The following is a 15699-nucleotide window of genomic DNA, read 5'->3' as shown; positions in this document are numbered from 1 at the left end:
ATGAGATGCAGTTTTAATTCGGTCCTTAAGTTAATGCTTAGTGAATACATGAAGAGCAGAAAAACACTCAACACATGAAATTTACTTCCTTTTTCCAAAGTTTAATTGCATTAGAAGAGTTCCTCACTAACCAACAGAGTCCAGCCTGTGGTGAGTAAAGGAGCCTGCCTGACGATAATCTGACCTCTCTGTTGTACATGATGTGTCAAGAACAATTTCATTTCTACAGTGATGTAGATGATACACATACCTGGATATGGACCTGTTAATATTATTTATTATTATTTCTGGGCCTTTAAAGCCTTTCTCAGTGAGATTTAGGACAATATGCAATAAAGGACCCCAGCCGGACTTAAACCGGAGATGCTGTGCTTCATGGTCAGCGCCTTAAACCACTAGACCTCCACTACACCTCACATTTAAAACGTTCACATTCAAAATAAGCTCTGTCCCCCTAAAACCTGATGGTATAGTTGCAAAATATCAATTATTACCTGAAAGTATCCAAAAGTTGTTTAAAATGAGAGAAAGTCGATGTGATCTGAGAGGAATTTACATGTTTAAGTAAAGATCAGTGAGGACTGATGTAATAAATCATTGTATTTCAGTCAAAGGTGTGAATTTATGAACAGTGTTTCTGACAGGAAGGGAGGTTAGAGATGGGTCGAGTCCAAGAGTTGAGTCCAGATTATGATACATAATTCATTGAGCCTGGAGCTCTACAGCCTCTCCATCACTGCCCTCATGTTCTTCACTTAGTCTGGTATACCTGGTTCTACTGCGATTTGTATCCATTTCCTGGAGCTTCTGTTTGAACCATTCCAGGAATTCATCCCGTTTTATGGAAACTTTCACTGGAAACGTCTGAACCTTGTAGAACCTGTCAGTGGTGTAGGGCCCTGTTGCACTAGCTGTGATCATCTCATCTATTTTATTCAGCAGGTCTTTTCTCATTGAAAACATTATACACATATTTTGGTGTATAATGTAATAATTCAAAAAATTCTGGCACATTCAGGCACAGTTATTTTCTGCTTCAAACACTGGAAAGGAAAATGCCACATTTAAAACATGTTCTGCAAAAGGTGCTATAAAATCTACATATTATGCATATGCATTATATGCATAATATATGTTCCTGATGCCTTCAGTATTTGAAGAGCCAGCTTTTTCATCTCATGTGCCATTTCCTTTTTTTCAATCATTTTTTGAATATATTTTGTTGTATATTTTCAATGGTCCTTTATTGTGAAATTCACCAGTGAAATGTTCTGGAAGTTGTTGTGCAGCTAGCTGGGGTCCTGTAGGATGTAGAGAAGTGGAATCATTGATTGGAAACAGGAAGTTTCCTTTTTTTTGAAATTTTGAATATATTTTTGTGTATAATACAATCAAAATCTCTCTCTCTCTCTCTCTCTCTATGTCTCTCTCTCTCTATGTCTCTCTCTCTCTATGTCTCTCTCTCTATGTCTCTCTCTCTCTCTATGTCTCTCTCTCTCTCTCTCTATGTCTCTCTCTCTCTCTCTCTCTATGTCTCTCTCTATGTCTCTCTATGTCTCTCTATGTCTCTCTGTCTCTCTATGTCTCTCTATGTCTCTCTATCTCTCTCTCTCTCTCTCTTTCTCTCTCTCTGAGTGAATGGTGGAGTGAGTGGTGCGGAGAGCTGCAGATTGTGTTTCAGTGTGAGTGAAGTTTCTACCTTCTTTTGCTGTTTTATGTGTCTATATTTCTTTATTTTCTTTTTTCATACAGTTGCTGACAGGTGTATCTGACTGTTGTTCAGGTGTAGTTTGTGGTAGCGTGGCTACCGGCTCGGTTGGGCAGCATGCCCGTGGTGGAGGGTGGTGCGGAGTTTGAGAAGCTGACACGCCGTCATGCAGTCAAACTTGTGCCGGCAGTGAACTGTTCAGTGGAGGAGGCCACCTTAGCGGTGGGAGAGGTGGTGGGTTGCGGCAGCGTGAAGTCTGCCTCCCGCATGAATGGAGCTATTGTTATCTTCCTTGATAGCACAGCCAAAGTTAGCGATGTGGTGGAAACAGGTGTAGTCATTCAAGACACCTTCACTCCTGTTCTCCCGCTGGTTAGTCCAGCTAGAAAGATAACCATCTCTAATGCGCCCCCGTTCATTAAAAATGAAATGTTAGCTAAAGAACTGGCACGGTACGGACAACTAGTCTCCCCGATAAAGATGGTTTCTCTGGGCTGCAGATCCCCGCTGCTCAAACATGTAGTGTGTCACCGTAGGCAGGTTTTCATTGTCCTGAAAGATAAAACTGACGATCTTAATCTGTCCTTTAACTTTAAAGTAGACGGGTTCAACTACATGGTTTTCGCCACGTCGGAGACCATGAAGTGTTTTGGTTGTGGTGTGGAGGGGCATTTAATCCGCTCCTGCCCGGAGAGAATGGGGGAGCAGCGGCGGGCTGCTGCCGGGGAGCCGGCTCCGGTCCCTGCTGGGGAGCCGCGGCCTCCGGGGCGGGTGCCGGCTCCGGTCCCTGCCGGGGAGCCGCGGCCTCCGGACCGGGTGCCGGCTCCGGTCCCTGCCGGGGAGCCGCGGCCTCCGGACCGGGTGCCGGCTCCGGTCCCTGCCGGGGACCTGGGACTCGGTGGGCCCCCTGCAGGCAGTGCCCCCCCTGCATCTTCTGGCGGTGAGGAGCCAGCTGAGAGCAGTGATCAGCGACAGGGAAAGGATGAGCATCAGAGCAGTTCAGAAAACACAACCATTGAAACTGATAACAAAGAGTGAAAAAGTAAATGATAACCTGTCAGTGTGTGAGGACCTCATTGAAGACGAAGACATGTCTGATGATGATTTGTTAAAACTGTCACAAAAGAGGAAAAGTTCAGAGCCTGTCCAGAGTAGTGCAAAAGCCATCAAAGTCACTAAAGGGACAAAAACTGGAAAATCTTTAGCAGAGTCAGAAAGTGATTTGTCAGTGACCCAGGAGGACCAGCAGAGCCGCTACTCTCCTGCTGGTATAAAGAGTTTTCTGCAGGGAACGAAGGGATCCAGGCTGGTGAAAGTAGAGGATCACTTTGCAGACCTGAAGCAGTTTGTTAAGTCAGCGAAGCCTCTGACAAAAAGATCAGGAAACTTAGGAGATGATGTTCTGACAGATCAGGAAATTTATCGTCTGAAGAAAGTGCTGCTTAAAGTAAAAGCACAAATCACTGCTGATGATGATGTTTAGACGAAGGTTCTTGTGTTTTTCTCTCTTCCTGTTATGTTTTCCTACTGTTATGTTTCTTTTAAGCTTCTCTCTCTCCATGTGTGATTTCAAAATAGGCACTTTAAACTTGAATGGAGCCAGGGATGATAGTAAAACAGCTGCGTTCTTTAAGCTGATGGAGCTGAAGAACATAGATGTAATGCTGCTTCAGGAAACACACAGTAGTGCAGATAATGAAAGTGACTGGAGGAGAGGATGTAACGGGGAAGTCATTCTGAGCCATAAGTCCAGCTGTAGTGGAGGAGTGGGGATTGTCTTTTCCAGGAGCTTCTTGCCTTTTTCTTGTGAAGTTGAGGAAATTATTAAAGGCTGTTTATTGAAGGTCAAAGCTCAATTTGAAAATATTACCGTAGTTTTCGTCAATGTTTATGCACCAACCAAGGGGGTGGATAGACTAGCGGTACTAGATGTTTTATGTGACACTATCAGGAACTGCAGTAGTGATGAGTATTTGTTTTTAGGAGGTGATTTTAACTGTACTGAAAATCCAAAGCTGGATAGAAACCACCAAGAGCCTCATCCTGCTTCATCACGCAGGTTCAGACAGTTGACTGAAGCTCATGAGTTGTCAGATGTGTGGAGGATGTTTTATAAAAGTCACAGGCAGTACACCTGGAGTCACTCTAAAGACAATGTGTTATCTCTGGCCAGGCTGGACCGTCTGTATTCTTTTAAACATCACATGAACCTTTTTAAAAGTTGTCACATTAACCCAGTGGGCTTCTCTGATCACTGTCTGGTTTTTTGCTGTGTTTTTATAAAAAATGTGCGTTTACAGAGTGCTTACTGGCATTTTAACACTGCCCTGCTTCATGACAAGGCTTTTAGAGCAGCTTTTGAATGTTTTTGGTTTACCCACAGAAAATGTAAGTCTGACTTTGCCTGTGTTCAACAGTGGTGGGATTTTGGGAAATCACAGATTAAACAGCTGTGTCAGCAGTTCACTCGTAATGTCACTAGAGACATAACCAGATCTATGAGGGACCTGGAGACTCAGGTGGTAGAACTGCAGAGTTTAGCAGGTTCTACAGGAGATCGAGGGCTTTTAGATTCCCTCAAGTCTAAAAAGTCGGCTTTGGCCAACCTGCTGGGCATCGCAGCACAGGGAGCTCTGGTCAGGTCACGGTTCCTTGACATCACGCAGATGGACGCCCCCTCTCACTTCTTCTTTGGTCTGGAGAGGAAAAATGGACAGAGAAAGATTGTTCACTCTCTGCGATCCAGCAGCGGCTCTGCAATCTCAGATTCTTCTGAGATTAGGAAATTTGCAGTCAGTTTTTATAAAGATCTGTATAAGAGTGAACTAACAGACAATCCAGATGTGTGCAGCAGCTTCTTCACCGGTCTTCCTCAGGTGGATGCTGGAGCCAATGCAAAGCTGGAGGCTCCGGTATCCATTAATGAACTGTATACTGCTCTGATGAGCTTACAGAGTGGAAGAGCTCCAGGTATAGACGGTCTGCCTGTTGACTTCTATAAATCCTTCTGGTCCGTGTTGGGTGAAGACCTGTTGGAGGTTGTCACAAGCAGCCTGGAGAGAGGACGGCTGCCTCTGAGCTGCAGGAGGGCGGTCATCACTCTGCTGCCCAAGAAGGGAGACCTGCAGGAGCTGAAGAACTGGAGACCTGTTTCTCTGCTCTGCACAGACTACAAGATACTGTCCAAGGTCCTGGCCAGCAAACTCAGAGAGGTGATGGCTTCTGTCATCCACACTGATCAGACATACTGCGTGCCCGGCAGGCTGATAAGTGACAATGTCACTTTAATTCGGGATGTTTTGGAGGTCTCCAGCTCTTTGGCTGTAGACACTGGTCTGATTTCAATAGACCAGGAAAAGGCTTTTGACCGGGTTGAACACCAGTATCTTTGGCAAACTTTAGCTGCTTTCGGGTTCAACCCTGGTTTCATAGCCAAGATCCAGGTTCTGTATAGTGACATTGCGAGTGTTCTGAAAATCAACGGAGGTCTGAGTGCTCCTTTCAGTGTCCAGAGGGGGGTCAGGCAGGGCTGCTCTCTGTCCGGCATGCTCTACTCTCTGGCCATCGAGCCTCTGCTCCACAAACTGAGGAATGATCTGACTGGTGTTTGTTTTCCTGACTGTGATGCCTCTTTTAAACTGTCGGCGTACGCTGATGATGTCATTGTCCTGGTTAACACACAGAGAGATATTGATGTGCTAGTGAACACTGTTAATCTGTTTGGTTGCATATCCTCTGCTAAAGTAAACTGGGGGAAGAGTGAGGCTGTCATGGTGGGGGATCGGCGGGTGGATCAACTCAGGTTACCTGGAGGTCTGGTCTGGAAAAAAGGAGGGCTAAAATACCTGGGAGTTTTTCTGGGCAATGAAATGTTCTTACAGAAAAACTGGGACAATGTCTTAGAAAAGGTCAAAGGTCGGCTCATGAAATGGAAATGGCTTCTACCTAAAATGTCCTACAGAGGTCGTGTTCTCGTGATTAACAATCTGGTCTCTTCTGCTCTGTGGCACAGGTTGGCCTGCGTTGATCCTCCAGCTTCTCTTTTATCACAGATCCAAAGGGTTTTGGTTGATTTTTTTTGGGACAGGTTGCACTGGGTACCTCAGAGTGTGCTGTTTCTTCCTAAGGAGGAGGGTGGACAAGGTCTGGTCCATCTGGCCAGCAGGGGCGCTGCCTTCCGCCTTCAGTTCATTCAGAGACTGCTCACTGGGCCCACAGACCTGGTGTGGAGGACTTTATCCTGCTGCATCCTGCAGCGGTTTGGTGGTCTGGGACTGGGTTTGTCTCTGTTTCTAATGGACTCCAAAAGGTTGGACGCTTCATCCCTGCCGGCCTTTTATAGAAGCGTCTTTTCAGTGTGGACTTTGCTGAGGAAGCAGAGGCAGGAGCAGGATGACTCTCTGTACTGGCTCCTACAGGAACCTGTACTGTTTGGAGGACTTTTGGATTGTCCCAGCTGTGGTGGACCTACTCTATCCAGACTCCTTCACACTGCAGGAGTTTCTACTCTGGGGCAGGTGGTGGAGCTGGCGGGACCTCGGTTGGATGATCCTGTTGGACTAGCTGCTCGGATGGGAGTGAGATCTACGCGAGTCATAAACCAGTTACTGAAACATTGGAAACAGAAGCTGACAGGACATCAATGCCTTCTGTTAACTGACTTTTGTGATGGCGCACTGCTGCCAAACTGTATGGACCCCTATCCCACCATTGGACTGTTTCCGGATTTCAAAAACTGTTCCGGTCCTTTACTTGAGCCTGTCGACCCTGTGGGAGCTTCTTTGGAGGACGCCTCAGGAAAGACTCTGTATAAGTTGATGGTTAAAACCTTGAACCAGAACAAACTGAATGGACGCAGTGACACCCCGTGGAGGACTTATCTGGACTTAGACCCTGACGTCAAACCTGCATGGAGGTCTTTGTATAAACCTCCTTTAACAAAGAAACATGCGGACCTGCAGTGGAGGATCCTACATGGCATTGTAGCAGTGAACTCTTTTATCTCTGTTATTAATGCTGCTGTGGAGGAGAAATGCCCCTTCTGCAGCCAAAGAGAGACGGTGTTTCACTGTTTCTCAGAGTGCTCTCGTCTGACGGCTCTGTTTGTGTTGTTGGAAACCATTTTTAGCAGATATGGAGAAATTTTTATGAAGCAGGTTTTTATTTGTGGTTTTAAATACACTCGCCAACAGAAGAACAAGTGTCAGATATTGAACTTTGTTTTGGGACAGGCAAAGATGGCGGTGTATGTGAGCCACAGGAGGAAGGTGGAGGGAGAGCTGAATGTTGATGTGGTTCCTGTTTTTGTCAGAATGGTGAAGTCCAGACTGCTGGTAGAGTTTAGTTTTTACAGGGCTGCTCATGACCTGGAGAGTTTCCAGCTGGTTTGGGGTTATGGGGGGGTGCTCTGCTCTGTAATAGATGGACAGTTGAGTTTTGGACATGTGCTGATGTAACTTTGATACCTGATATGTGATTATATTATGTATGTGTTAATGTAGTGTATTACGTTTTTTTACAGTGTACATAGTGGATAATAAATGTTGAGTTTAAAAATCAAATCTATGTCTCTCTATGTTTCTCTCTCTATGTCTCTCTATGTCTCTCTCTCTATGTCTCTCTATGTCTCTCTATGTCTCTCTCTCTATGTCTCTCTATGTCTCTCTCTCTATGTCTCTCTCTCTATGTCTCTCTATGTCTCTCTATGTCTCTCTCTCTATGTCTCTCTCTCTATGTCTCTCTATGTCTCTCTCTCTATGTCTCTCTATGTCTCTCTATGTCTCTCTCTCTATGTCTCTCTATGTCTCTCTGTCTCTCTATGTCTCTCTCTCTATGTCTCTCTTTATATGTCTCTCTCTCTATGTCTCTCTATGTCTCTCTCTCTATGTCTCTCTGTGTCTCTCTATGTCTCTCTTTATATGTCTCTCTCTATGTCTCTCTTTATATGTCTCTCTCTCTATGTCTCTCTATGTCTCTCTCTCTATGTCTCTCTGTGTCTCTCTATGTCTCTCTTCATATGTCTCTCTCTCTATGTCTCTCTTCATATGTCTCTCTCTCTATGTCTCTCTATGTCTCTCTTTATATGTCTCTCTATGTCTCTCTTTATATGTCTCTCTCTCTCTCTATGTCTCTCTCTCTATGTCTCTCTATGTCTCTCTCTCTATGTCTCTCTATGTCTCTCTCTCTATGTCTCTCTATGTCTCTCTATGTCTCTCTATGTCTCTCTCTCTATGTCTCTCTATGTCTCTCTCTCTATGTCTCTCTATGCCTCTCTTTATATGTCTCTCTATGTCTCTCTTCATATGTCTCTCTCTCTCTCTATGTCTCTCTATGTCTCTCTTCATATGTCTCTCTATGTCTCTCTTCATATGTCTCTCTATGTCTCTCTATGTCTCTCTCTCTCTATGTCTCTCTATGTCTCTCTTCATATGTCTCTCTCTCTCTCTATGTCTCTCTATGTCTCTCTCTATATGTCTCTCTATGTCTCTCTCTCTCTCTCTCTATGTCTCTCTATGTCTCTCTCTATGTCTCTCTCTGTCTCTCTCTATATGTCTCTCTATGTCTCTCTCTCTCTCTCTATGTCTCTCTATGTCTCTCTCTCTCTCTCTATGTCTCTCTATGTCTCTCTCTATGTCTCTCTCTGTCTCTCTCTATATGTCTCTCTATGTCTCTCTCTCTCTCTCTCTATGTCTGTCTCTCTCTCTCTCTCTTTCTCTCTCTCTCTCTCTGTTATTTCCTGTTGAAGTTTAGTTCCTCTTTCTGTGCTCCTCGTGTCGCAGCTTCTTTTCTTCTTCTAAAGGTATTTATTGTGACTTTATTGTGTTTATATTGTGACAGTTTTCACTGTTTGACTCTTGAATGACTCTTTGTTCATCTTGTTAGTTTAGTTCCAGTAGAAACAGCAGAAATCTGTAGTTCAGAACTCTACTAACAGTCAACACAAATCAACATGCTGGAAGTTTTCCTCCATTTTAGGTTCACTGTTCAAAGTAGTGATGGGCGGACCGATTCTTTTCACAGTATCGGTTCCTTCCAGTTGATACATGTAAATATATCGAACCTTTGGAGTTTTGATACTTTTTGCAAAATGTGCCGTCAGTTTCTCTGTGACACTCAGTTATAGTACAGACACATTCGACAACTGCAGTCAAGTCAGCCGCCACTCCGGAAATTACAGTCAAACTAGCCGCCACGTACTTTCCTACTGCGCGTACGCTTCCGTTATTACGGTAATGAGGCTTTTCTGCTGGGAGGACACGAGTGATCCGTCAACTAAACATGATTTGCATTTACTTTACATTCGACCAATAATATTACAGTTTGATTGAAACAGTGAATTGAAAAAATGCACTATTTATTTCACTTGTTCACCAAGGAGGTTATGACTCGGGAGAATTCACTGTGGAATTAGAATCTACAGAGTCTTGACTTCACTTATACAGATTAACAATTTCTCATATTCAGCATATTATGAAAAGGAAACTGTCTGTTTCCAATCAATGATTCCACTTCTCTACATCCTACAGGACCCCAGCTAGCTGCACAACAACTTCCAGAACATTTCACTGGCAAATTTCACAATAAAGGCGCATTGAAAACATTATACACATATTTTGGTGTATAATTTAATAATTCAAAAAATTCTGGCACATTCAGGCACAGTTATTTTCTGCTTCAAACACTGGAAAGGAAAATACCACATTTAAAACATATACTGCAAAAGGTGCTATAAAATCTACATATTATGCATATGCATTATATGCATAATATAATGTACCTGATGCCTTCAGTATGTGAGGAGCCAGCTTTTTCATCTCATGTGCCATTTCCTTTTTTTTCAATCATTTTTTGAATATATTTTGTTGTATATTTTCAATGGGAGATCAATGTTGTGATCTCACGATAGAATTATTAACATAAAGGCTTTTCTACTTCAAGTTTTGTCTCCACTGATATTTGTTAAAATTGTTGCATCAGTATCTTTATGTATATTCACTAAATCATCAGATGAAATACATGTCAGGCCTCTGAGTGTGATATGCTGCTTAACTGTTATTAATCAATAAAGTGTCATTCAGTACAATCTCTAATTAAAACAGCAAGAAGTACAAATGACTCCATAGAAAACCAGAGTCCTCAGACTGATGATGAAGGACTGATGAAGGAGAATCAGCAGCAGTTTCTCTCTCTGTGTTTCCTCTGCAGGTGAAGCTACAAAGACTCTGTGACTGGATGTGGATCTGAATTCACCTGGTGGGTATTTTTATTTCTTCTGCCACACAGCTGACTCCACCAGCAGCTCATCTCCATTAAATGTGCTCTATAGTGGTAAATGAAAAGCCAACCGAGAACTGGAACCTTCTGAAAGTAAAACATTAAACATTAAACCTCAGTGGAAATGAAGAATAATGTCTTACTTTGATGCCATCTGGTGGTTGAATCAAGAATGACGCCGTTGTAACTGCAGTGCTGGTGTGATGTGCAGCTTGTTGTAATGAATGAGCTTGTTGTTGTGTTTGTGTGAAGGTGTTTCTCTGCTATGGATCAGTGTGAGGACAGAGAGGAGGGAGTCCCTCCCTCTAAAAGCTCTCTGTGTGGGGAACATGACAGCCAGACCAAAGCTCAGAGGTGAGATGAGGATCTCTAACTGTCCATCACTGTTCTCCACTCACATCACTCCACCATCATTATTCACACTCAGAGCTCTGTGTGTGTTGTGTTGAAGAACAAAGAAGCAGCACAGACCAGACTCTGCTGGACCTGGACCTGGACCTGGAGCTGGACCTGGACCTGGACCTGGACACAGCTGTGTGTCCATGAAGAGTGACAGGTCCATGGGGATACCTGTACATTTTAAATCTGGACAACCTGCTGATGGAAGGTCAGAATGTAAAGCTACAAAGACTGAACAGACTTTTCATTTCTATCCAACATGCACATTTATCAGAGCTGTTGTTGTTTCAGGATCCAGCAGCAGAGACCAGACTCTCCTAGACCTGAACCCAGCTGTCTGTCCTATAAGAGCGACCGGTCGAAGGAGTATTTCGTTACTTTTAAAGGAGGACATCCATCTGCTGATCAGATGTAAGCTGTAACTGACAGTAAACGTCGGGTTATGCTAGAAAAGAACTGGTTTGTACGACGTGTTGTCCGACCACGTCAGTGAAAAGCCGGCCGTCATAGAGAGGGAGGAGACGTGATAATCATTTAAATATGGAGATAACAGATCACATGTTCAGACAGTCTCTCCTGGAAGACATTCATGGTGTTGCACTCGCTTGTTCATATGAAAACTGACATGATATGATTTATTTATACATTACAGACATAAAAACATGTTAAAGTGAAAACACTTATTTCCAATAAGGACCCAAGATGTTAAAAGACAAAACACAAGACATACAACATAAAACTGAATCACCACAAATTAAATAAAATAATAAACACCCACATCAAAACACAAAGTACAACAAAGACAATTTGATGGCTGAAGTAAAAATGGAATTGCAGATTTCATTATAAACCTGTGACCATGTTCCATAAATAAGTCCTGACCTGACTTCTATAAGCTCGTCTCATTTTTAACAGCTGGATGTGTAACAGGAGGCTGTTCCACAACACAGCAGCAGCTTAAAAAAAGGAACTTCTGGCTACATTATTCACTGGAGGGACTTTATATGAACACACACTGGCCCTGGTGTTATAGCCATGCTGAGTATGTTCCATTGTTATCTGTGAAGTATTGAGGAGCAAACCCATTGATAATGTTGAACATATGATGCAGCTTCTGTTGTTCTACTCTGAGCTGTACTGGCAGCAGTCCTACACTTCTGAATTCATCACCAACATGAGTTAAACAGGATACATTTAATAAATACTGAATAATATTATTTTGCATCACCTGCAGTTTGTTCCTAAATTTAGATGTCAAACCACTGAACCAATCAGAACAGGCAGAATCAAACTGACGCTGTACCAATGAGGACATGAGAAGTTTCTCAACTGAAAAGTCAAAAAGAGTCTTAGTCTGTGAAACAGGAACTGAAGTTTGCTGCCACTCTTAGATAATATTATATCAACAACAGATTCACAGGACAGTGACTGGTCCAATATTATTCCTAAATATGAGACAAAATATTATAAAATTTCAGTTCCATTACAAAAGATTTTCAGTGTATTTGTTCTTGACGTCTTTGTTCCAAACAGGATTGACTGGGTTTTATCCAAATGTATTGAAAGCTTGTTATCTATGAGCCACTCTCTCACACTTTCTGATTCATTACTAAGAGTTGTGAATTTCACTGACATCATTCCCAGATAGCAGTAATGCAGAATCATCAGCATACAGCAGCAGCTTGCATGTCACAGCAGCTGTCGTATCATTTATATACATAAGAAATAAAAGAGGCCCTAAAATAGAACCGTGCAGCACCACACATGTAATATCCTGAGGTTCTGATAGAACCACTTCAACATCACAGACTTCAGTTCTTCCTGTAATGTAAGAAATAAACCATTTTACAGCAGTATGTCCAAACACCATGCACTGTAACTTTGACAACAGTACAGAATGATTCACTGTGTCAAAAGCTTTCTGCAAGTCAGCATAATTTCCTCCATCAAGGTTTTGTCTAATAAAAACAAACAAATGAATAAGACAGGTGTCAGTAGAGTCTGCTGTTGTAAAGCCAGACTGAAGCTCATACAACATATTGTATCTGACTAAATACTCCTCAACCTGCTCAAACACAAGACGTCCAAAAACCTCAAACATGACACCTGCCGACTTTCTCACTTTCTCACCTAAATGTCATTTTCATACTGGGAGCTGCCCAGTTCAACCAGTCTGATACAAGCAGACACTGAGCAGCTCCACTGGAGCAGCTGGAGGTTGTAGCTGCCTTGCTCCAGGGCACTTCAGCAGTGTACAGTGCCATTGTTCCACGTCTGCACTATTTTAACATTAATTCCAACAGTCAACCTTTCACTGTCTGTTGTCACTCTGAAAAATTACCTGCATATAACATGTAATATGTGTATCAATAATAATAAATGAGACTCAAATAAATACACAGCTGACACTGAGTGTTAAAGGCTCAATGTATGATGCTGCTGCTTTTCATAAATGAATGAAATAGATAGATAAATAGATAGATAGATATTAATAATATGCTGTTTAGTTGTGTTTAATGTTGAGCAGTAAAAGTAAACCATGTTTTAATAGATGTTCTGCAGTGAATTTATTGTTCATCAAACAGTAAAATGTGCTGCAGTTATATTAGGAACACTGTCACTAGCTAGCAAGTCAACAACAGCTCACCAACCTGACAGATACACATTTTATCAGCTTTCAACACGTCACTAACTGCACTTAAACACAGTCATGTGATTATGTTCTGACAGTTTGACATCAAATGAACTCAAACGGTTTCAAACAGTCTTGAGTTTGTTTGTGTAAAACATTTTATTCATTGTCAGAGAAGTTTAGTGTCAGTATGAAGGGTCGCCCCATTCAGTCACCTTTAAACTGGTGCATGTTTTAAAAACCAGTTTCATGCTACAAAGACTGAACAGACTTTTCATTTCTATCCAACATGCACATTTATCAGAGCTGTTGTTGTTTCAGGATCCAGCAGCAGAGACCAGACTCTCCTGGACCTGAACCCAGCTGTCTGTCCTTTAAGAGCGACCGGTCGAAGGAGGATTTCGTTACTTTTAAAGGAGGACGTCCATCTGCTGATCAGATGTAAGCTGTAACTGACAGTAAACGTCGGGTTATGCTAGAAAAGAACTGGTTTGTACGACGTGTTGTCCGACCACGTCAGTGAAAAGCCGGCCGTCATAGAGAGGGAGGAGACGTGATAATCATTTAAATATGGAGATAACAGATCACATGTTCAGACAGTCTCTCCTGGAAGACATTCATGGTGTTGCACTCGCTTGTTCATGTGTAAAGTGACATGATATGATTTATTTATACATTACAGTGAGGGAGGGAGAGCTGTATGGAGGGTTTTTCAGAGCTGTTGGGACTAAACCAAACTGACTGATGAAGCAAAACACTGAGCTGAAACCTACAAACAGACTGAGCAGTTGATTCTCAGTGGGATCAGCAGGACTAGTAAAGCTTTATCACTACAGGGAGTCATCTGATTCTCTGTTCACATCCAAATATCACTTGATGGACCTTTAGCTTGTGTTTGTCTCTGTGTGGACAGACATAATGTGAACTCATTCTTCATGATTCCTCCACAGAGTGGACCAGGAGAGCTCAGAGGTTCCCAGTGGTCAGTCTGCCCAGCAGCATCAAACACACCTGGACTCCATATTTATGGTCTGTACATGTACAACAACTACTTTTACATCTATTGTGTTCACAATCATCTCCATGCTGCACTTTGTAGACCAGTGGATTGTCAGTCTGTCCAACATGGATCTGATGTTTGCTTCATAATTTCAGTTTGATTGTGTCATTCATATAGTATTCTGTTCCAGCTGCTGGAGGAGAACATCGTCACCTTTGTGAAGAACGAGCTGAAGAAGATGCAGAAGGTTCTGAGTTCAGATTACCCAGAATGCTTAGAGGGTCAGAGGGAGGATGAGGAGGTGTTGGGTGGTGAGGAGGAAGAGCAGAGGAGGAATAGCAGAGACGCATTTCTGAAGATCACACTGCACTTCCTGAGGAGAATGAAGCAGGAGGAGCTGGCTGACCATCTGCAGAGCAGTAAGAGGATTTCTATAAAGATTTAACATGATGGATAAATGAGACATTTACTGATGTCTCAAGAGATGGAGGAAAATATGTTTTATTCACTCATTCTTTGAGGGAATTAAATGTTTAAATCTTTGCTTCATACTTCATTCATTGATCCTGTTTCTTGTGTGTTCATTCAGGGACTCCTGCTGGCAGGTGTCAACGTAAACTCAAGTCTAACCTGCAGAAGAGGTTCCAGTGTGTGTTTGAGGGGATTGCTAAAGCAGGAAACCCAACCCTTCTGAATCAGATCTACACAGAGCTCTACATCACAGAGGGAGGGACTGCAGAGGTCAATGATGAACATGAGGTCAGACAGATTGAAACAGCATCCAGGAAACCAGACAGACCAGAAACAACCATCAGACAAGAAGACATATTTAAAGCCTCACCTGGAAGAGATGAACCAATCAGAACAGTGATGACAAAGGGAGTGGCTGGCATTGGGAAAACAGTCTTAACACAGAAGTTCACTCTGGACTGGGCTGAAGACAAAGCCAACAAGGACATACACTTCACATTTCCAATCACGTTCAGAGAGTTGAATGTGCTGAAAGAGAAAAAGTACAGCTTGGTGGAACTTGTTCATCACTTCTTTACTGAAACCAAAGAAGCAGGAATCTGCAGGTTTGAAGAGTTCCAGGTTGTGTTCATCTTTGATGGTCTTGATGAGTGCCGACTTCCTCTGGACTTCCACAACACTAAGATCCTGACTGATGTTACAGAGTCCACCTCAGTGGATGTGCTCCTGACAAACCTCATCAGGGGGAAACTGCTTCCCTCTGCTCGCCTCTGGATAACCACACGACCTGCAGCAGCCAATCAGATCCCTCCTTGGTGTGTTGACATGGTGACAGAGGTCAGAGGGTTCACTGACCCACAGAAGGAGGAGTACTTCAGGAAGAGATTCAGAGATGAGGAGCAGGCCAGCACCATCATCTCCCACATCAAGAGATCACGAAGCCTCCACATCATGTGCCACATGCCAGTCTTCTGCTGGATCACTGCTACAGTTCTGGAGGATGTGTTGAAAAGCAGAGAAGGAGGAGAGCTGCCCAAGACCCTGACTGAGATGTACATCCACTTCCTGGTGGTTCAGTCCAAGCTGAAGAATGTCAAGTATGATGGAGGAGCTGAGACAGATCCACACTGGAGTCCAGACAGCAGGAAGATGATTGAGTCTCTGGGAAAACTGGCTTTTGAGCAGCTGCAGAAAGGCAACCTGATCTTCTATGAA

General features: G+C 43.0%; 1 protein-coding gene across 6 annotated transcripts in view; it reads left to right on the top strand.

The window, feature by feature from the left end:
• The window catches only part of LOC137196216 (NLR family CARD domain-containing protein 3-like), a 138453-nt gene that overhangs the window by 61318 nt on the left and 61436 nt on the right, over positions 1–15699 (top strand). For 2 of the 6 annotated variants that reach the window (XM_067609077.1, XM_067609076.1), the window contains exons 4-6: positions 10673–10792; positions 13335–13454; positions 13964–14042. The exons of 3 other annotated variants lie outside the window; for them this stretch is intronic. In XM_067609077.1, the coding sequence (XP_067465178.1) occupies positions 10673–10792; positions 13335–13454; positions 13964–14042 (319 nt within the window). Of the gene's footprint in view, positions 1–10672; positions 10793–13334; positions 13455–13963; positions 14043–14203; positions 14433–15699 lie in introns of all 6 variants that reach the window. One more of the 6 variants, XM_067609075.1, reaches the window with a different exon arrangement.

This window comes from Thunnus thynnus, chromosome 13 (assembly GCF_963924715.1).
Source record: "Thunnus thynnus chromosome 13, fThuThy2.1, whole genome shotgun sequence".
Lineage (NCBI taxonomy): Eukaryota > Metazoa > Chordata > Actinopteri > Scombriformes > Scombridae > Thunnus > Thunnus thynnus.
This window is presented reverse-complemented; position numbering and strand designations above follow the sequence as displayed.